The sequence below is a fragment of the Zonotrichia leucophrys genome, chromosome 10, assembly GCF_028769735.1.
Source record: "Zonotrichia leucophrys gambelii isolate GWCS_2022_RI chromosome 10, RI_Zleu_2.0, whole genome shotgun sequence".
Classification (NCBI taxonomy): Eukaryota; Metazoa; Chordata; class Aves; order Passeriformes; family Passerellidae; genus Zonotrichia; species Zonotrichia leucophrys.
In genome coordinates this window covers 10,752,681-10,776,037 of record NC_088180.1, presented here as the reverse complement: position 1 = coordinate 10,776,037, position 23,357 = coordinate 10,752,681, and the positions used below count along the sequence as shown (strand labels likewise).

The 23,357-nt window shown below is 42.8% G+C and overlaps 1 protein-coding gene across 3 annotated transcripts in view; it reads left to right on the top strand.

Annotated features, from left to right (window-relative positions):
• HOMER2 (homer scaffold protein 2) overlaps positions 1–23,357 on the top strand; it is a 58,921-nt gene that overhangs the window by 11,927 nt on the left and 23,637 nt on the right. For all 3 annotated transcript variants that reach the window (XM_064722129.1, XM_064722128.1, XM_064722131.1), the window contains exon 2: positions 10,441–10,597. In XM_064722129.1, coding sequence (XP_064578199.1) covers positions 10,441–10,597 — 157 coding nt within the window. The remainder of the gene's footprint in view (positions 1–10,440; positions 10,598–23,357) is intronic.

Here is a 23,357-nt window from a genome sequence, read left to right as displayed (position 1 = left end):
CTTTCAGCTCAGTGGAAATAATCACCATATGGCTGTAAGATTTGCCATCTGTCCAGAGATGCTGGAATACAATTAGTCCATGTAGTCCATTTATCAATCTATAAGTGACAATATTCACAGTCCTGGCAACTTGGGCTGCTGACAGAATCAGCACTTGCATGGGCCTACCTGTCTGCCCTTATTACATCAATATATAAATGAGATGGAAAAAATCCCATCGTTCAGCTGTGTCCTTCACCCTTGACAGAAAGGAAAAAAGGCTATATTAGTGTAAATGAGACTGAGGAAATGGTATGCCTTAATTTTTATAGCACTAATTGGATTTTTTAATGTCTAGTAGACCTTAATTTCATAAGGCAAAGCCAGATTTAAGTGCAGTCTTTCAATCAAAAAATACCAGCTGGACAGAGTATATCACAGGCAAAAAAAAAAAAAAAATTACATCCTCTCCTGTTCTATTAATTTCTGAAGCACAAAAAGCTGAATTCTACAAACATGAGAAAAGTCATCATTAGCATCATACAGGTAAGAATTAATTTCCAGGGTTTCTTGTTTGACTTCAGAAAAAGAGAGTTTTTCAGCACAGTGAATATATTTTTTTAAAAGGTCAAGGCCTTTTGGTTTTAAAACTATTAATGATCTGACATTTAAAGAGTTCTGACTTTTGACTGCTCTTGCCAATCTCTCCCCTGGCCTGTGTCCTAGCCTGGCCCCTCAGGACTGTCACCTCCTTAAAACCAGGGTTAAATTTGGAATAGCTAATGCATATCGAGAAAATAATTTGAATGTTTTATTTGGTTTTGCATATTACCCAAATTCATCTTGCATAATAAGTTTATAAAAGGCATGTGTGCTATGTTTTGTTTATTCTACAAATTTTCAGCCAGCCCACACTAATTTTTGAGACTCTGCTGACAGGAAAATATAATTTTTTGTCGTATTTGCTTTTTAACTGTTGTTGTGGGACCTGCATAGCATGAAAAATGCTGATACTTGAAATTAAATCCTTTCATACCTCACATTTTGTATAACCTTTGCATAGCCTACAAAGTTGAAGGCATTGACATGCAGAAATCAGGAGTGCCAGGGAACAGGTCTGTAGGAATCAGAAATTGGTGGCTGTTGAGCTTCAGGAAGGTCTGGGGTAAGTTCCCCCCAATATCACCTGCAAATAAATATTGCAAATATATATTTGCAAATATATTGGACTTTACAGTGCAATCAGGTTGCAGGGATTTAGTTTTGTGGCAAGGGAAGTGGTGTTTTTGTGTTTTGTAGATCCTGTGTTGCCCATGAATAACCTGATGGTTGAGTTTTTCAGGTTAGTAGTTCTCTGAAACTCAGGAGATTGCCAGAGGATCCTCACTTTTGCACCAGGGCTGCTGACAGCTTTTTTATACCAACAAATAATGTACATATCTGAGATCTGTACTGTAAATCTGACGGCTACAGATGGTGTTATATTTTTAAAGATCAAAGTGAATAATGTTAGCTTCTAAATGTTTGAAATTTCCTTTGTATTTTTAACTTGCAGCAGAAGAAATGTGTCATTCTGTTCCCTTATTGGCTGCTGGGAAATCCACGGTGCCAGGAGCTGTGTCCCCCAGTTGCTGAGAGAGCCTGTGTGCAGGCAGCAACCAAACACTCTGCCTGATGATTCTGTTGGTCTATTGAAATCACCAGAAAATGGGAATCTGCTTCTTTTCAGCTTGTCTGATGTGAGCTGCACTGCGTGGGGACTGAGGCTGGCTGTAGCTGTACCTCTTTGTGCCCAGCACCTTGCTCTGGGGTCCCTGTGAGCACAGGGGCTGTGCTTGCACTGGAACCTCCTTTTCCTGGTTTTAATACACTGGCTTTGGTGCTCTTGGTGACATTTGGTGATTTTCTGTCTTCTGGATGATCTGCTCTAGAAGGAGGCTGCTGAGATCAGCCCCATTTAAACGTGGCAGTGCTGGAGTTGTTCTCAGCACAGGCAAGTCCACACCTGCACTGAGTACCCGGTGTGGGCATTGCTTTGCATCCTTCTAATCTCTCACTGAGCACATTGCTTAGCCTTTAATTGCTTTTAATTTTTACATCCTTAAGTTCCATTAAAGCCGTGCAGCCTTGCATTAAGCCATGTGTTGGCACCCTTCTCCTTGCAGTGAGGGTGTTGCCAGCCCGGGGCAGAGCCCTGTCCTGCCCCTGCTGCTGGCACGTGGTGGTGGCCACCAGGGCAAGCGGGGCCCTATCGTTTGCTTCTGACCTTACAGCTGGTGGAATTCCTTATTTGATCCTTCAGGCAGCAGATCAAAAACAGTTATACAACTTGTTCTTTAAACTGAACTGATTGGCTTTTTTTTTTTTTTCCTCCCCTAGTGTAAGTGGAAGAAAAGCCTCAGGGGAGAGCATTTGAATAGGGCATGGGAAAGCATATCAATAATTACATGCATGGATTAGTGCACAAAAGCACTCCCCTCCAAGGATTTGCTTAGTGCTGTGCTGTTTGAAATAATGGAGTGTTTAATCATATTATTTTGCAATACTGAGGCTTTGATTACGCCACTGATTGAAATCAGCTTTTCAGATTGCTTTATGTGGAGATATCCTCATCAGCCATGCAAATTCCTATAGCATGGGAGGGGAAAAAAACTCATAAAGATGCTGCCCTGGTGGTGTCAGTGGGTTTTACATGCACACACATGGTCTCACTCCAGTCTTCTGTTTGTAGGTATGGTGTGTTTTGATCATATATCCTCTGACATTTGCTCTCTTCATTTTGTAAATACACATGAAGTAGCCCATACAACCTCAAAGCACCCTGAGCCCTCTGCCATGCAGAAGTCCAAAGAATTAAAAATAGTAAAAAAGATTCCACTACTGCATTGAAGGAATTTTCTGCTTGTTTATAAAGGCAAAATAAATTCCTTCCCAAGGCCAGCTGCCTGGGGCAGACCTTGGTGCATGCAGGCATGCCCTGATCCAGAGCTGGGGTAGCATCTGGGCCATCCCCTTGTGTCCCTGGGCTGTGCCAGGGTGGAGGCTGCAGGGGAGGGAGGGAATGTGCTCCAGAGACCTGCTCTCTCCACTCCAGGGTTTGCACCTGCAATTTACAATGGCATTTCTCCCTGAAATATTACAATGCCAGCATTGTGCTGCAGAGGAGGCTGTGCTGAAAGCATTAACTCCACTGGAGCTGGGGTGAATGCAGAGGATGTAATTTTTACAATCCAGAGCAATGGGATGGCTTTGGGGACTGTTCATGTGCTGATCCAGCTTCATTTGTCACGAGGGTGGGAGAGGTGCTGGCTGTACACAGTACAAGTATTTTTTCCTATTTTCAGAGTTTGAACTCACACCTTTGCAAAAGGGAGGGTGGTAACATTACTGAGGTGCAGATTTATGGATCCCCTTTAAATGTCTTCTCAGAAAAAACCCTCTGAAATGATCAGTTACACCACCAGTTTCATACACATGTGCCTCAACTTGTTTTTTCCCAATAAGTAACCTTACCTATGGAGGCTTAGTTCAGAGTCCTTTCAGTTCCTGTCACTTGTGTATGAGTGTTTATTCACAGTGTCTTGAAAGGTTAATAGACCTCTAGAGATGATCCCAAAATAAAGTCTGAGCTTCCTCAGTGCCCAAGATAAGCCTTTTAATTTGGATATTGGCTTGGTAAAGGCGCAGTGGTGTTGTGAGACCTCACAGATGTTACAACGATTTTCATACTGAGAGCTTTTTTCCTGAAAATTTGTTCTTTTTGGATTTACTGAGCTGCAAATCAAAAATGAGCTTAATTGATGTCTGTGGTTTTAACAGACAATTCTTTAGCTACCTACTTTTATTCTAATTTTTTTTGTCTAAGTAACTGGAACTATTATGTTCCCTAAAAATGCAAGAAGCACTTTTGCTAATTATATTCTGTTGAAATAATAATGCCTGCAAGTGGAGGGAGCTAAAAAGATGGATTTTTTGCACAAATTTCATATATTTCTGCAGGTGAGTTGATATCAAATTTAATATCAAGTGGGCACCAGAGAATCATGACTGGGTATTTGAACGAGTTGCATGACCTTGCTCTTGATTAACACTGCTGCCAGATTCAGCACTTCAGCCAAATCATGAGGAGCTTGGTCTCCTTGTAAAATAAGAATTTCAAGACTGAAAAGAAGGACTTTGAGTAATTTTTATTTTTAAAGCAGCTGTTTGTTTCTCGTTCTGTCTCTTTTAGGGGCAGTGTAATTTTTTTCCTAGCAGCCAGGGTTTTCCAGAAGTCATTCCCTGTACCTTCCACCACTTTGGGAGGGAATTCCACCTGGGAGCACAGGGCTTGACTGGGGAGTACTGACAGTGGCACTTTCAGAGGTGCCTGCATTATTTTAGGGATTTTTTTATAAAGAGAATAAAGAGCAGCTAAACCTGGGTGTAATTGCCCACTTCTAGCCCAGCCCATCACTCTAGGCCAGTTCTCCCACCCCCATTTACAACTGATAGTAAATCCTCCCTCTCTCTGAGCTCTTTACTGCTCAGGGTAATGTCTCCATCCTTACAAGTCATTTTTGCTGTGGGAATGAGTGTGAGGAGGAGGAGGAAGGATTGTTTGCACTGCAGGAGCAATGGGAGCTACACCCATCCCACCTTCCTGCACAGTGAGGAGGAGCAGCTGTCAATGCTCTGAGAGCTCCTCTCTGCTCTGGACAGATATTATTCTTTTTTGTTGAGTGGTGAATATTCAGCTGTTGATTTAGCCTTTTGAATTCACGTAGCCAAAAGCTGCCCTGGGTAGATGTGGTATAAAAGTGCCCTGCAATGGCAGTGAGAGCAGAGCTGCAGAGAGGAGGGGAGGTGATGGATTCTATTTCCAGGCTTGCTGGTGGCTCTGTTATCCTGGGATGCCATCTCGCTCTGCAAGGCTGTTTCCTCAGGTGTAAAATGGAGCCATTACCCACCTGCTCTCCTCATGCTGGGTTTTGCACCCTTGCAGGTTGCAGCAGGCTCTGATTGCTGTGCTGTGCCCTGGCAGGCAGCACCAGAGCCTGCCCGTGGCAGCTGATGGGGTCTGAGTGACCTGGATTCATTGGCATATGGTGTTTGGGAAGGGAATGAGCTGCCTGCTCTCCTCATGCCAGTCTGCTGCTGCCACATCCCAAAATGGCTCAGATTTAGTGTCTGCCTCTCCCCAGCCCTGTGTGCTGCCTGTGCTGAGTGAGCCCAGGCCATGAGCTGGCACTGATGGGGCTCAGCACTGGGCTGAGACAGCTGAATTTGCTGGGTTTGTAGCACAGGGGGATGCTCTTTTCTTGACTGGAGCGTGTGCAGTGAGGTCAGAAGGGGTCCTTTAACTTCATCCTTGGTCATCACTAAGAATGATTTGCAAAGTATTTAAGAACCACACCATTTGTGTGGTTCTTTTTTTCTGCAAAGATTTGATCCAAGATGGCACAAGTGTTGAATGCACAGAGGTAACAGGTTGGAGGATAATGAACTCTAATTTTGGCTTGGAGCAAAGATTAATATTGTGTATAAACTGCAGCCACTGTGCTAATTGCTATGTGTGACACCATGAACTGCAACTTCTCCCCACAGCAGCTCTGTCATCATCCCAGGTCTGCCTTTATTTTGATTTTGGTGTTCTGGGGAGAGGGGTTGGTTGTTTTTCCAAGTTTGAGATGTGCGTGTATACACAAGTGAGAAGAGTTAATACATAAACTGTTTTCACAGGTAATTTTTAGGCATTGTAATGGGCCTGGACTTTCATCAAGATGAGTATTTCAAATAGGAGAAAAATCTCCATCCATGATCTGAATAAATACAAATGGCACTGCAAACTACAATATATGTACATAGAGGATTAATTCTTTTCAGTACAGGCAGTAGTAGCAATGTTCAATCTAAATAACTTGGCACCAATTTTATCATGTTGTGTTTAGCAAATACAGATTTTTGTTTCATGACCAGTGATGAGGGATATGTCACAAAGTAGGATTTTGCATTTGCTTCTACTCTTTTCTCTTGAGAGATCCTCATTATCTAATACTTGTTACAGCAAATCACTGCAGATCTGCTGGCACTGTCAGGTATGATAAACTCAACGTGTGCATGATGCTGGGCTGCAGCAGCAAGCACCACGTTCCAAAATCTCTGCAGGCATCTGCATCCTCCACCAAATGGCAGATATATGAAGACATGTGCTTTTAAAAAATATTTTTATTTCAATTGGGCAGTTAATGCAAAGTTGTCTACAGTTAGTGTGGAGAGAGCACAAATAATCCTGGGCTGTAAACTAGAAATCCTTATCCCAGAGATGTTAAGTGATCTGCTAGTGAAAGTTTTAAAAAATGTGTAATTAGTGGTTTTGCCTCTGGTGAAGTACCAGAGCTTCTGTCACAAACATACTTGATGTTCCAGATCCTACAAAGATTATTTTGTCCCAGTTTCTTCATGGCCAGTGCATCCCCCTGATGTGCACTGGGCACTTGGTGCATTGGAACGTCTGGGTGCTGATCCCAAGGGAGTTTTATTTGTTTTATTTACTAGCAGGAGGGATAGCTGTAGCACAGAAGTGTTCAGTGATCAGTGCCTGGTCTGGAGCTGGTTCCAGCATCCAGGATCCCTGGCTGTCCCAGGTGCCACCAGCTGGAGCTGGCTGTGTCACAGCTCCCTCGGCCACCAGCATCCCACAGCCCAGAGGATGCTGGCTGCCACCAGCAGGGACTCTTTACAGCTGAAGTGATTTAAATCACTGGTTGTGCTCATGATTCAAGTGATAAACAAGGAAATTTGAATTAAATAATTTGAACTTTTCCTAAGTGAGAGCTCATTGCCGTTGATTAGGAAGGGTAATACAAAACACATGGCTTGCAGCTAGTCGCACACTTGTGAAATTTGGCATGGTTGTATATTAACCAGAAAGTGATACTGTATCTAACACAGCTGTGAAGCACTTGGTTAGCTCGAGAATCTTGTGGCTTGCTTGTTAAATTCTTTGGAAAAGGTTAATGACATTGGAGGAGAGTGGCTGTTTTTTACATGAGATTTTGCTCTTATGAAGCAAGGACAGAAATTAAAGTTTGACTAAAATGTGTAAAACCATGACTTGAAAATTGCAGTTATATTTATAAAACATGCTTGCCAGATTTAATAATAATGAAAAAGCATTTTCTGTCTTAAATTATATTACCAGATAAAGAATTATTAGGTGTGATTTTCTACTTTTCCTGTTCGACTTTTCAAGCAGCTTTACTCTGAGCAGTGGATATTGCTGTCAAATTGATTTTTAAACAGTTGGGATTTTTTAAAGAGTATTTAATCAATCATTAACAACTTTGGTTAAAATTCATGAGATTTTAAATATTCATAAATTCCCTTTGCCTTCAAGTGAGGGTCCAAGCCTGGCTGGCAGCGCTGCTGCTCCCCAAGCAAGCTGGCAGCTCACACAAGGAGCAGCTCACAGGGCTCAAACAGGCACGGTGTGCTCTGCAGTCTCAGGTTAGCATTGCTGTTAGTTTATCACAAAAGCTGATAAACCTCTGATAAAATGGAAAGGAAAGGAACCCTGGGAGATGAAGTCATTCCTTTACCAGTAAAGTGCTTTCTTGAATGTAGAAAAGTTACAAGTAAGGCAGAATGATCATTCTCAATTTGGAGCTTTGTAGGGTGAAGGGTTTTAAAAGTACCTAATTTAGCATTTCCCTTGAAAATTGAGTGCCACAGTTTCGCAGTTGCCTGAGTGTGCTTCAGTGGTCAGAGGGGTTTGGGATGCAGTGGGTGTTTCCCCTGTGCTGAAGCTGTGCCTGGAGTTTGGTGGCTTTGCCATCCTGTGGGAACGTGGTGGCACCAGCTGAATCGTGGACTCTTTGGGCTCCTTGGGGCACAGAACTGCAGCAGGGCACACACAGACACAGAAATGCATCTTCTTTTCTTAATAACTATAAGGCAGCTCCAGGAAATGCAGGAGGTTGTTCTGGGGGTGTTTCCTCTTGTTCAGGGCATCAGAAATCAGTCTGGGCGCTTTGCTGACCTATAGAGGCACCTCTGGAAGGCCAAAGGCATGTGGAGCATCCCACTGGCCCTTCCAAATCTGAGTCACAACTAAAGGTCAACACATCAGCTGCCTCAAATTATTTAAAATGTTTTAGTTTGCACATTGCATTTTCTTATTTTTTAATAATTTATCAACTAGCACGCTTATCACTATGACACAGAAAGACAAAATGCAGGTGGGCTTTTTTGTTGTTGATAATCATAGGAATAGAAACAGAGGTTTTGCTTTTATTTCTTAATGAAAGAATGAATGGAAATATGGATATTTGCACCCTCGAGCTTCACTATCCATTGCTTTATCCACCTGGATAGATGTGTACAGCTCCTGTTTCAACAGCAGCAGCTTCAGTCAAGATTCCTGAACAAATAGGTAGATAATAGTGGGGACTTTGCCTTCATTCTGCTTTTATTGTCTCCATATTTACTTTATATGCTTGCTGCCCCTGCTGCAGAGCAGCCAGGCACAGTTCTAACAGGGTTTTCTGGTGTAGTTAGGATAATGTAACAGAATTAAAGTTGTTTGTGGAATAGGTTTTTATGGAGGAAAATTCTAGCATTTAGAGTAAAATATTGGGTTGTACTACCTTGGTTTTAGTAGAGTCAACTACAGAACTTTTTAAAGGCAAAAAAATTCCAAAAATATTTTTTCAAGTAATGTACATTTTCAAAGAGAGTAAACAGCTTGGGGGAAACTTCCCCTCCTTGAATTTATTACAGGCAAACTCCATGGCCTCTGTAGGTGTTACAATGCTAATCCTGTGTAATGGATAAGGAAAGTGTTTAAAGTGTTAAGGAAGGCTGCCCCTTCTTTCCACCCAGCTGAGGATGGCGTCGATACTGGCCTGTGAAATGAGAGCTGGCTTCAGCAAGGTAGTGATAAGGGAGAACTGAAGCAAATGCTACTCTGACAGCTGTAATATGACAGTCCCATTGTCATTTCGATGTATTTTGAGTAAGTATTTTACATGGTTCAGCACAGCTGTCTGTCCAGAAACCTGCAAGCCCCTGGAAAAATGCAGAACTTTGTGCATGTCTTGCAAGGAGAAAACCACTCTTTCATTTTCTCCCTCCTGAGGCCTTGCTGGGCTTTACAAGTTTACTCCATATTTCCTGAGATAATTGTACTCTTAAATCACTTCATTTGTTTGATATTTGCAAATTTACTGCCCTCGATTTTAATTTAAATTTCTGGGTGGTAGCTCCATTGCAGTACCATTGGTTTTGGATCCTGTAGTAATTCTGTCAATTACCTATTCATGATGTAATATTTTGTATGGGACAAGAATATATTGAGTGGTACACTTAATATAAAACATTATATAACGTAGCTTTTAAAAACCAAAAGCATGAAAATGCATTTAATAACTCAGTAGAGCTTGCTTTGCTGTTCACTTCTGCTGCTAAACTTGGATTAAAGGTATGGTTGGTGGTGAATTTAGTTTTATGGCATTTAAGAAAGGCTTAATTCTGATCTTTAACCTAGATGACTTTGTATGTATCACATTTGGTTCTTTTGGTCCTGAGTCTTCTCTACTTTTCTGTGTGATTTGCTTGGTCAAACACTGAAGGTAAAACAAAACCCCTCCATTGTGTGCACAAATATTGAGGAGAAAGAAGCTGGTGTTTGGGATCAGGATTTTGGGGTGCTGCATCACCCACTGAGAGCTGAAAAGGCAGTATCTGCATCAACACTGGAGTTTGGTTCAGTTTCCTTTCCCTCTCACTTCCCAGGTTGATTGACTGGTTTGCATCTAATGAAATTTTCATGCACATCCACAGAACAGTGGGATTCTGAGGAGAGAGATGAATATTTCAGTAATTATCCCATGCCTCTGTGTCACTGGGGTGCTTGGTGCACCCACACAGGAGCCCTGGCTGTGGGTAGCAGTTCACAGGAATTTCAGCAGGAGCAAATCCAGCTGTGAGGGTTTGCTTTCACAGGAATGGCAGCAGGGGTAAATCCAGCTGTGGGGGTTTGCTTTCACAGGAATGGCAGCAGGGGTAAATCCAGCTGTGGGGGTTTGCTTTCACAGGAATGGCAGCAGGGGTAAATCCAGCTGTGGGGGTTTGCCGCCTTTGGCAAAATATGAGAATGGGGAAAGAAAGAAAGAATGCCTGTGAATGTCCTTTCCTGGAAATAAGTATTGTGAGGAATAGATGGGTACTGAGGTCATTTAGCATGGGGAGAAAGAAGCCAGTTGTTTCTTGGGCTATGGCAGTAACTTTAGGATGCTGAATGTCACTGAGTGGTGTCAAGCAGAGGTGCTCAAGGCTGGAGTGTGGCTGGGCAGTGTCACTGCTCTGTCTTTGCTTTTGGGGCATTGCCAGGTGCTCTCTGCCTTGTGCTTTCGGGCTGGGCTGCTGGGACGTTGCACCTTCCACAGACTCACACATCCCTTACTAATGTTCCTATTCCAGAGAACAGCCCATCTTCACCACCAGAGCCCATGTCTTCCAGATTGACCCCAGCACGAAGAAGAACTGGGTTCCTGCCAGCAAGCAGGCTGTGACTGTTTCCTACTTCTACGACAGCACGAGGAACAGCTACCGGATAATCAGCGTGGATGGAGCCAAGGTAGGAGCTGGTACCTGGTGTGTGCACAGTGTGGGATGTCAGCCCTGCCTGAGCACACTCTGGGGCTCATTTAATATTATAAACACTTCTTTTTTATATAATCCACCCAGGAGATTTACAGCGATAATTGGAAAAACACAGGGCACCCTAAAAGTGATTTTGCCCTGCTTAGTTGATTTTATTTCTGATGAGTTTGACTTCATGATAAGTGAGCTGAGAACTTTAGGTGTCCAAATTGAGTCAGTAGCATGGTATCTGAAACAGCCGCCTATATCAGGATGAGGCCTTTTTGGTGATAAAAATGTTCTTTTTTAAAGGAAAAAGGAGACAGGTGGATGAAGACTATAGCTTTTAATGTAAATGTCAGCTGCATTTTTGCTTTTGCCTGGCTGAACTATTTACTACTTAATTTAGTAGTATTACTTAGTAATAATTAAGTAAGTAAAAAAAAAAAATTAAGTAACTATTTAGTACTTACTTTTCTTAAGCTTTGGCACTGGACTTCATCAGCCTTAGGTGACAAGTTAGGCATGAAGGCTCTTCCCCCAACCTTTTTTGTTAATTTGTTTCGCATTACCAGAGAGTGTGCTCAGGTATTTGCTATAAGAATCCAAATCAATTGGACTGAATAGGTTGCTCAGACAACTGTTTTTATTACAAACTACATTTATCCCTCTGATTAGTCCCTCCAAAGTCACTTGATGCGTTTCAACTTTCCCTTGGCAGACCCCAGTCAGAGGTATAAATGAAAACATTTTGCTCATGTACAACAATCATTGGTCATTTCTGTCAGAGCACAAACCACAGGGTAACAAGATGAGTTTGCAGCCTGTTTATCTGTGTTCCTGTTTGGATAAGGATGTTAAAATATCACTGTTCTGGGAGATAGAGATCACAGAAATCATCCCTTAATAAAGCTTTTCTATTTGTCATGCCTGTTTCACATACTTGTTTTTCCAAACATCTCCTGTGCTATATTTGGTTACATATTGGCTTATAAATCTGCCATACTGCCTGCTTTAATTGATGGTAATGTTTCATTGACACCAGTACAGCATTAATATCTCCCCATCAGGAAGCTGTTTGTGCCAGTGAGTTAATTCCCAGGAATTCTGCAGTTTGCACACACAGCCCTGGGGGAAGCTGAGCCCCCCAGATTTCCTTGTGCTGGGGCTGCTGCTGGGCTGGTGGCTTTACAAGCCCTGGCAAGTGCAATTTCCAAGCCAAAGCTGCTGCACTCACAGCAGTGGCTGGCTTGATTTGTGGCTGTGCATGCATGCATTAAGACCAATTAATGAAAACAAAGTAATTACAGTGTGTTGGGGGAACTGCAGGGGCAGCGTGTGGCCACAGCCAGAGGTCCTGCCCAGAACTGTAAAACGTGTGCAGAGAACAAGCTGGGCACCCAAGCTTTGCTCTGCCACCTGCTCAGGAGACACTCAGAGGGAACATTCACCCCCTGTCCCCTGTTTTAATGTGTCCCAGAAGAAGGTGAGCTTGCCATGATTAGAATTCTCCCCTGGGGCTTCCCAAGCAAGAATCAATTGCTGGCCACATAAATTATTCCTCTTGTATTGAATCTTTGCTGGTTAAGGAACAGGTCAAGAATAGATGTTACCTTCATGCTCACCTCTGGAGAGTCCTGTGACCCTGCCTGTCCATCTTAAGAGTGCTAACTGGGGGGAAAAAACAATGTTTGTGCCAAAAGAAGTTAAAAGTTGCATTTTTTCCTTCAAACAAACTATTGTTTAGTGTTTTGACCTACTTTTCTAGGCAGAAATGAAACTGGGTAGAACTGTAAGGAAGAATATAGATGCTTCAGATGATGGTGTCCTGCTTTCTGTACATCTCATTAGAACAGTCTTCCATGTGCTGGCAAATACCAGATGGATTAATGTGACAGCATCACTGTGGGCATAAGTTATGTCTGATTTAAGGACAGAAAAGCTGAAGCTCAAGTAAATGTAGGGACTTGGTCCTAGAAGGAAGGCAGTGATGAAGGATGTGTATCTCTTACAACTCTCCATCCTTGTCTGCTCTGCAAAGGGGCTGTTCCAACAGTTTATTTTAGACAAACATGTATGATTCACATTGCAGAGGAATTTCAGGTAAATCCAACTTGTATGAAGATGTTGGATTAATTTGGGGTTCTTTTTTTTACCTTATGTTGACATTACATACTAATGATAAAAATATTTTGAAGTGATCAAGAATATAGGGTACTTCACCAATATAAATATTGGTCATCACCTGGTTGCATAAGCTTGATTTTCCTTGCAGCATTGAGCCTGTCACCCTGGGCAGTGCTGAGCTGCCATGTGAGGAGGAGCTTGGAGCTGCTGAGAGCTGAGCTGAGGCAGGGCAGGGCAGGCTGGGCAGTGTCACCCCGATGAGCTCTTCCCTCCTGATGCAGCCCTGACCTGATGGGCTGTGACCCTGCAGGAGTGGCTTCCTCAGGCAGCTGCTGCTGTGCCCAAAGGTCCAGACCCTCACAGTGCCCTGTCCTTCAGTGCCATCCTCTCTCCTCCCAGCAGGCACAGCCTGTCCCTGTCTCCTCTTTGTCCCTGGTCCCCACATCTGGGATGCAGGGCAGAGGGGAGGAGAAGGATTTAGCAGTGGGTTTAAGGTGGGGATTAAGGGAACTGCTGAGCCATGTGTTTAAAGATGTTTAGGGTACCAATATTTATTGGTAACTCAGTTTGTGAGCCTGGCTGGCAGAGGAGCTGCCTGGCCCTGCTGCCCAGCTCAGTGCAACACTCACTGCCTCTGCCTCAGCCCCTGGGGAGGGAGAGGAGGGTCTGGATGCTGCACATGGGGGTGGTGAGGCAAATGGAATAGAAAGAGAATAAGGCAAAGATAGGAGGCAGAGTGGAGTCTAGGGAGTTTAACTCTTCCCTTGCAGGAATATTCAGGAGTCCAGTATGCAGGCCAGCCAGGAGAGAGCATACACCTGCAGGTGCCAGGTTCCTTTCAAATTCTCCCATCCCAATAACAAACCCATTGAAATACCTGGGGAATGAAGCTCTGCAGAGAGGAAACCCTAGATTCAACACAGCTTGTACCACTTTAATTCCTTGTGTTTGCAAAGCTAAAGACAGCAGCTCTTCTAATTCCTGTGTGTTTCACAGAAAAACAGGTGCTGTGGACAGGAGCTTACAATTTATAGCAGAAGATTTCACAGATACCAAATGAGAATTCACTGCATGATCTTAACCAAGATGCCATGACCAAACAAGGGAATAGATTAGTATATCTTTTAATTGCCTTCTAATTGACTTGTATGTTGTTCAGCAAGTAATTTCATCATGTTTTAAGAAGTTTCTAGCTAGAGGCTAACTGCAGCAAAATGAATGCTGGAGGAAATGATACAGTAAAATGCAAGGGCACACACTGATTCAGAGTTAATGAGGCAGCCAAGAGATTTCACCATATGAAAGTGCCCAGTGTTGTGGACAAAAGTCAGCCCTGTTGAAAGAAGACAAAATATGGTGGTGATGCAGGGAGAACATGAAGTTGTAAATGCCCAGTTGCTGTGCAGGATGTGGGGAAAGGCACACACAGGGCTCCTCATTAAAAGTGGCCTACATTGGCTTCCCTTTTAGAGGCAAAAAGGAAGTTTGACAGTGTGAAAATTATGCAGACCAATAACCTCTGTCATCCTCAGGAATAATGCATGACAGTACCCTGGTTGGTGGGTTTATTTATTTTTTATAAACTGAAATTACGTGTTACCCAAACAGCAGAGAGAAGAGGGAAAGGAATTTGAGATGGAAATATAATCCCTCAGAAACAAGCCTCTGCCCTCTTCTCAGATGTTCATGTTGTATTTCTATAAAACTTGGGATTGCAACAACATCATTTTTCTCTTTTGAGAAACGAGCTGTTAATAAGGAGCATAAAGCTAGCTTAAAAATTAATAGCCAGCAATAAAGTGCATAGTGAGACATACTGAGCTGGCAGCAGCAAAGTGATGCAGCAAGAGTCATCACAGATGCCAGTCCCCAGTTGTCTCTGAGAGATGATTAAACAGATGACTAGAAAAAAATTAAAATCAGGCTTTAAAAAATTGCCAAATTGCAAGAGTGGTTGTGGAAAATACTTGATAAAGAAGTAAAGACTGTGTTTCAGAGGAAAAAACCAGTCAGCTGACACTCATTCCCAGTTACTAGTTCATTTAAGAGTTTATTACCTGATAATTACTTCAAATATTGGAGATCAGCAGCTAAGTTGGGCATAAGTGTGTGAAAGTATTGAAGGGAGAACCAGAAAAATTGCCGTGCTGGGAAAGCAAAATCAGTGGGTCTGTTTCTGAAGTAAATTGCAATTAGTAAGAATAGGAATTTGGGCCAAACGTTGCCAATCAGTATTCACAGAGTGTCCCCAAAGTGAATACAGTGCATTCTGTGTGTGATGGAGTGGCATCAGTGCAGGGGACAGTGTGATTTACAGGGGACAATGCAGCTGGCAGGGACACAGCCCCAGCAGCCCGTGGCAGCAGATATTTAGGGAGGTAAATCTGCTCATATTTGATGTATTCCTGGCTTTCTCAGTTCCTGTCCCAGGGAACTAATTGCTGCCTAATGTAATAGCTGCCCACCTCTTTGTAACCACACTTTTCTTGTCACGACTGGAGGCAGGTGTCCTCAGCACACAAAGAGGAAATTGAGTTCTTCCAGTGATGTGTTCAGAGGCTCAAAACAGATCTTTTTCTTTGCCCATGGAAAAAGAATTATTTTAAGGCATAGTTGTTAAAAATATCCTAGAGTATTTTGCCAAAAGGTGACTCTTAGGTTTCAGAATCTTTTCTTTCAGAGGAAAACAATTACAGGGTATGGTACCACAGATGAAATTCCTTTATCTGACTAGATATTTTCATTCTTTTTTTTTTCTTCCATTGACGTAAATTCAGCCATTAAACCAATAGCAACTCTTCCACAGGGGAAAAAAAACCCTACCAAGTAATTTATATATTACAAAATTTTTGGCACTGAATTCTAAATGGCTTCTGGCAGTGTGTACCTCACCAGGGGTCTGCGTTGGTGTGGCAGCATTTAACTCTGCCTCTGGGACCTCATGGGTTTGATTTGTGAGAATGTGTGGCAGCAACAATCAAAATATTGCCTTCTCACTTGGCATTCAGAGTGTCAGTGTGTGCTCACCAGACCCCCACCCGAGGAATTAAGAGCACTGATATAGGCTGTTTTGGGTTTTTTAATGCCTACTTTTTCTTAAATACCTACGTTTTTTATCTACTTAATTTTTCAGGTTTAATAGTTTTGTAGTGGAACTACAGAGAATGTTTTACAGCCTTGGGTAGCCAAAGATAAAGGGATGTAAAAGTAAATTAAAAGTGACCTTACAAAGTGGTGTGTTGGCTTTTCTTTTAATGTCTATAAATAAATCCTGAATTGCTATGAAAGGTGTGGGTGAGGGTATTTGTGTGTGTTTTGTCAAAGGGAGGGAGATGCTTTGATTTCTAGTTTTGCCTGCCTCAGTTTTATTTCTGGCCCTTGCTTGTCAGGAGTGCAGTGTGCTGTACCCTGGGGCAGTGTGGTGCTGCTGAGCCCCAGCCAGCTGCCCTTTCCCTGCCCAAATGCCAGCAGGTCCCACTCCTCACCCTGAAAATTATTTTGCTGACTGCAGCACTGGCAGGACTATGATTTTCAGAGTCCCTGCTAGCAAAATCTGATTAAAATAATTTTTTTTTCCCACCAAGATATTAAAACTACTTCTGCCATGCTGTTTTTGCCCTGCAGCTTCTTCCAGGCTGGGTGGGAAATGTTTCCTGGTGGTCCCAGGACGTGTGCCAGCCATAGAACGTGGATTGGGTGAGGGGAGGAGTGTGAGCTCAGTGTTACTGTGATGTCTGACACTGAGAGCTAACATGGAAAGGACCTTTCATTAAAGGCAGCATGTGACACTGGTGACCTTTCCTCAAAAGGCAGCATGTGACACTGCATGAGGGCAGACCAGTGCAAAGGAGGCCAGGTTTTCACCTCTGAAGGTCTGGTTTCATTGATCCAGGATTTGTGCCTTCTTGTCCACATGTTGTAAAAGAAGATTTCCAGTACTGGTCTTGCTGATTACTGTAATACAGAAATGTAAGCATATTTTATGGCCTTCATCCCCTCTTTATCATAGTGTGTTATTTCATGAACTATTTGGGTTAATTTCAATGTGAATTTAAGCACTATAGATGATACCAGAGTCAGCAGATGGAACTAATTAATGCCCTATATAAAAATTATACTCAAAATATGGTATAAAACACAATTTTAGTGCATAGTCCTGTCTTCCAGTGAAGAGTTTGTGTGCATGTTACAATAAACATCTCATTGCTTTTATGCTACTGAGGTGCCTATTAAGTAAAAACATTAGTTGTGGCTTTGTGATTTCATATATACATTATGTAATCACAGAATCATAAAATACCCTGTGTTAGAAAGGACCCACAAGGCTCATCAATTTCAACTCTTGGCTCTCCACAGGACCACTCCAAATAGGTAATAAAATATATAAGAATAGGGATAGACAAGAGACAGAACAACTACAATAGTATCAGTGTGTATATACTGTTAATCCAAACTAAAGCCTTTGCAATAATTTGGTGTCATTTCATCAGTCTCACCAGGTGTGTTTTGTGCTTTTCCTGGCTCAGATTTCCCAGGCCTTGCTGGAGAATGATGCTCATCTGCTGGAGAATGCTCTGATGCCAGCAGTGCTAAACAAAAGACTTTGTGAAAGATGCTTGAGGAATCTCAGGCTGCTTTTTGTGGTGTCTTTTGGTCATGTTGTTCTGTAACTAATGAAAGTGGATAGAACTGCTCTCTGAGATGCAGCTGCTCCTTTTGTTAGGAGGTTCTCCTTCTTTTTTACAATGATATTGTACAATATTCCTCTCAAAGACACCGTGGAAGTAAGAGTGAGTGAAATTAAGGAAAACAACAGTCTCTGATGGTCTGAAAATATTTGTGCTGTCTGTGCTAGGGATGTACTTGGCTTGATTAAAGCTGATTGAGTTTTAGTTTCTCTCTGAACATTCAAAATTGAGAACATTTCCTTTGGAATTTGGTGAGGGAGAAATAGAGCAGAAAGGAGAGGCAGAGCTGTCAGCCAAGGATGAGACTCCTCACCTGCATCTTCTTTTGTTTGCTTAAGGTGTTATCAACTATCCAGAAATTCAGGCTGAGGGGAGGTGCAGGTTTAATAACTGGGAGGAAAGGACATTGCCTGGAGTTGTGTCTGCAGCAGAATTTCCAACAGTTGCTAAGACAGGTTCAGATAGCTGGAACTGGTTTTGTTGGGTGCACTTGTGTGAACAGGTCTTTGAATATTCAGAGGATGAGAAAAAATGGTTAGGGCTTAGCTGCAATAGGAATTTCAGAACTGGTAATACTGGTGGAAATGAGCCAAGAATAGAAAGAAAAGTTAAAGATGTTTGCACAAAAAAAGACCTAGAACTCCTGATGAAAAAGTGAGCTTGTCCAAAGCTGACAAAGGGAGCAAAGTAAATGCCAGGAACTTTGGTGGGTCACTTGAGATTGAATCAACCAGAAACCATGACCATCTCCTGAGGTTGTGCTCTGGTTTAGAAAAAAATTCAAGTCTAGAGCTCTAGGTCTCATACCACTTAAACGTTTCTATATTAATCTCTTTCCAAGTTATTAACTTTGAAATGTGAAAAATTCTCAGTTCATTTCCTGGATTATTTCTGGAAGTAAATCCTTCAGAAGCTGGTTAGTAATCTTAGGAGAAAACATACCAGAGTGCTGTCAACAGCTGTATCCTTGACAGGAGAGCAGAGGCACATCTGCCACTGTTTGTTCCTGTCTGGCTCATTTTTCTGCTTGTTATGTGTGTTGTGTGTGTGTGTCTGTGTCACTGACTCTGCAAAGACCACACACAGCTGAATCCACAAGATTGCAAAGACCTTTGCAGAAATGAAATTTCTTACTCACTAAAAAGAAAATATACAAATCCATGCTAAGGATCTCTTGCTGCACCACTTAGCAGCAAGTAGGGAAACTTTGGTCTGGTAGATTTTTCCATTTTGAAACCCCTCTGTAAAATGACTCAGAAAAGCTCTGCCAAAACAAGTGTTTCAGTGTCTGGCCCACTCAGAGTGGTTTGTGATCACCAGACTCAAGGGTGATGTGGAGCTGTCTGAACGTGCCAGACAGGTCTTGGAAACCATGGGATGTCTGTGTACAGAAACCTGGGCATCCTGTTACTCCTAAAATAATGTACCTGTCCATCATGGCCACTGCTCATGCCAAGGGACAATTTTACAGATTTTGAAGCTCTCCTGTTGCTGACCACTCCCAGGGTGTGTTGGTTTTTAAAGAGCAGACAAGTCTTTAATGGTGCTGTGTGCTTGTGCCATTTCTGCCTTTCAGGAGGGACCTTCAGGCTTCAGTGAGGCTGTTGTCATAAACTTGAAAAATGCAGAAAATGATCAGTACTTAAATAATTAACTTAGGGATGTGCTTACGCTGCACACAAAGATGATATGCTTTTATTAAATTTTCCAAAATGTAAACATGATATATCTATGGGAAGTTTTATAATTTTTTTGTAATTGTAGTCAAAGCAGCCTTCTCCCTCACTCCAATATTAGTCACTAGGAAAAAAAACCCAGAATCTCCACTATATCCTTCTCCCTTTTTGTGATAAGTTAGGAATCTTATTTCTCATATGAAAATAATACACAAGCATCCTGCTTTATATATTTTGTAAATTGTTGCATGAAATTCCTGGGTAACAATTTGTTCCAGAGGGTTTGAAAACCCTTGCTGTAGATTTTCTTCATGAAACAGCTGCTGGTGCTTTGAATCGTGTGGGTGGGTGGATGTGTGTGCTGTGCCTAAAAGGAAAAAAAAAAATTCTAGTCAGATGTCAAAGCAAAAATAGGAGATTTTAGAGATTTAGACTGGATGGAGGAGGTGGGAAGCCAACTCTGCAGAGATGTTAATTACCTTGGGAAGAAAAAGAGAGCAGTGGAGTAGGTGTAGCAGGAGATTTACTTAATAGAATTCACACAATCATGAACCCACTTTTGTTGCATTTAGACAGGTTCTTAGTGAGGGCTTTGCAACAGAGGTATTTTATCAGAGGAAAAACAGTTATTAGTCTTTTTATTGGGGGGGGGCTATTTTTACACCCCTATTTATGAAGAAGGACAAAAATTGTATGGGAATTTTTTTTTATTTGTGGGGTTTTGGGGTTAAAAATGAACCTCATAATTCATGGAATTATCCTGGGGATGCAAGGCAATTTAAGAGAAAAAACCACTGTGCAACTATGGAAATGGCCCTTTTCTCCATCAAACAAGCAGCAGCAGCACATGAGAGGCTTTACCCATAGGAGTCTCTTTTCTGCAGAGGGAGCTCAGGATGGGAGGGAAATGCCAATCCTGTGTGTCTTGCAGGATGTCCTGGTGTCTCCCTCTTTGCTCTGTGGTTCCTCTGCAGTCCCATCTCCAGCAGGAGCACCTGGTGTGGCAGAGGAAGGTTTTGGAGCCCAGTGATGGGTGGAACAGCTGCTGTCCTGGTTAGCTGTGCAGAACAGGAATTCCTGAAAAGCAGCAGCACTCAGTGCACTTAGGGGGGAATGGGGGTACCCAGAGCAGGAGCCTGGCAGGGCTCTGCCAGCTGTGCAAGGGGCTGTGCCAGCTGTGCCTGGGCTTGGTTCCTGTTGAGCACCAAGGGCAGGAGGAAGAGCAAAGTGGAGAAATTCTGTGCTCCTCTTAATATGCACTTACAGGGCTCCCAAGGTGGTTATTCATACCCTCAGCCTGTGCAGGAAAAGTGCCATGTGGGTGTCAGCTGCAGTAGACAAAGCAAAGCTAGAACAAAAAAACATTGCTGTTCTTGGTTTGTGTGTCCTTGTGCTTCCCTGGCTTTGCTCAGCTTGGTGGGCTGCTCTTTTTCCCTTTATTACCGTTGTCTTGATTAACAATATGTGTGTGTGTGTGTACACATGGACTTTCTGGGACTTCGTCATTCCTAGGGCTACAAATGAGATGAGTGGTTTATCACCAGTGACATCCTGGTGAAAAGGTGGTACATTCTCTCTAGAGGCACAGGTAGGAAATACAGAGATAGTAGATAGTGTACAGGATAATACAGATCATGGAAATGTAGGTGGGCTAATTCGACAGAAATGCTGCTGAATATTTGGGATAAAGGAAGAATTTGTCTGTAAATCCACCTCTGACTCCTCATCCTCACATCCTGTGTCACAAGCCCTTCTGATTCATGTCGACTTGATGAGCTGGAAGAACCTGCTGAGCCTGTGATAGCTATGGCCAGAGGATTAGCAGCTTCTTTCCTTCTGCAATTCTGTTTTTAGACTGGGACACATCTTTACTGAAGATTAGCAGCCTGGTGGGTTGAGGAAATTAGATTTCACAAGGGCTGCAAACTGGAAGCACATATTCAGAGGTGTGAAAATGAAATGGGGAGGTTTTAGTAGAGTCTTAAGGAGTAGATCTTATGGCTTGGAGCCTTGGGGTTTTTCTGGAGGTGTGGTTATTTCAGAGTAACAGGTGATGTGAATTTAAAGGAGAAATTCCAGAATAACTCCTAATCTGGCATTGTTGTCCCAGAATAAGGTGTCCTTTTCTGATTTAGTTTGACACAGTTTGAAGATACATTGGCCAATACATTTATTAGCTATTTCACAGCTGTTATTTCAGTCTTTTTCTGAGTAGACAAACTGATGGCAGGGCTGGCTGGCTTGACCATGGGAGTGTGTCCTGGCAGGTCCTGCTGGTGTGTCCATCCATCCATCCATCCATCCATCCTCCTCCTCCTGGGGACTGTGCCAGATACCCTCTGCACTCATGCTCTGCTCCCCTTGGAGCTGAGCTCTCTGTCAGCTTTTCCCTGCTGTGACCCTGGCAGAGCTGGATGGATCAGGAGGGCACTGGAGCCAGGCTGGCAGGGCTGGATGAATCAGGAGGGCACTGGAGCCAGGCTGGCAGGGCTGATGGATCAGGAGGGCACTGGAGCCAGGCTGGCAGGGCTGGATGGGTCAGGGATGGCACTGGAGCCCATGTGTGCCTCAGCTGCACTCCCTGCACACTCCAGCTGCCCCATTCCTGCTCACCATGTGTGCACAGGGCAGCAGCCTGGGGACTGCATTTCCAGGAGCCACAGGGGCTTTTCCCCTCCCTACACTGGTGTGGGGTGTGCAGGAGTGGAGCCCTTCAGACGCTCCAAGTGTCCCCTAAAAGGAGCAGCAGCTGCATTTGTGGGCTCTGCTCGTGCATCATGAGCAGCAGGAGCTGCCAGCCCGTTTTTCTCCTTCTACACTCTCAGGTCGTCGTGTGACCTCTCCTTCTTGATTTATTTGGCAGTTTCTCTCCGTGGGAAGGCAGCAGGATGGGTGTGTTTCAGCCCATGAATGTTCTGCTCTACACCAGCCTATTTGCATTCATTTTTATCTGATGAATGCACCCAGTGCTTTCCTAAATGTCTGGAGTCATTTCTGGGTGAGGTGGCAGTGCCTTGTGCTGTGAACGTACTTCTGTGTCATCTGCAGATAAAAATTTACATCTCAGGTTTGATTTTCTCCCAAAGGAAGTAAAATTAGTGTGAGATTTTGCTTGGCTCATGCAGGTGTATCAGGAATGTTTGCCATCTGATACATTTGCATGTAGGTGAGTGCAAAGGCAGATTTTATTTTAACCACATGTAGACAAGTGAGTTTGATGAATGGGTTTATTATTCTGGAAGGTGCTTATTATATTATACTTCTCTTTGCCTTTGTCTTTAGGGAGAACTCTTTAACCACTTCAGGGATTGATTGCATCTGATTAGAGAGTAGTTTGTCTTCTGAATCCATTATCCTGGATGAAAGTCCACAAGTTTATTCCATTTTATGGTGCAGCTGGAATTTCATTGTGTGTGTATTATACAAATGAGGACCAAATGCAAAGTATTCCATAAGGGCTCATTTGAATTGATGAGTGGCCTTTTCTTATAGAATTATCATGCTGGATTGCAGGTAGGGATGGAAAAGAGCCTCATCCTGCCTGCAGCAAAATAGTGCCCTTTTACTTCTCTCCTTCTTTTGAAATTTGAAAATTCTGGCTCATACTTTCACCAAAAAAAGAAAAAAAAAGAAAGAAAAAAGAAAAATTTCCCAGTTTATTTGACCTTTCCCATTGACATGATTGTTCCCTTGCAGTGGGGTGTCAGTGCTCTGCAGATGGCCAGATCTGGGATAGTGAGTGTACAGATGGGGTGAGGCTGGGCAGGAGGAGCAGGTGAATGAGCCCCATGTACTCACAGCCTCCATCTCCTCTGAACTCACAGAAACATGAGCTCTGATTTAATCTCCTAAGCTTCTACTTAGGTTTTCACTTCTCTGTAGGAATGCAGCATTTCTGGAGTGCCTGACTGGCAGAGGAGGATTTGAGGGGAAAGGGAGAGACAGCTTCCAGGCAGTTTCACTAACAGCAGCTTATTATAAATTTAACAGATGAACTGTCAGTTTCTCAGGTGTGTGCTCACCACAGCCTTTCCTTGGATTCTCCACTGACCATAGAAAAAAAATAATTTCTAAGGTGCTCAGCTAATGTAGTGCATTTAATTTCTCAATAAGGTGTTCCTTGGTTTAAAGTTTGCAGCCTTCATTATTCCTTTTATCACATCTCATAGTACTGAACTGTCTTGTAAAAGATAACTTTAGCGTATTTCTTTTAATATGTTTGTATTTTCGCAATGATTATTGTAGGAGGCATGGAAGAATTTTA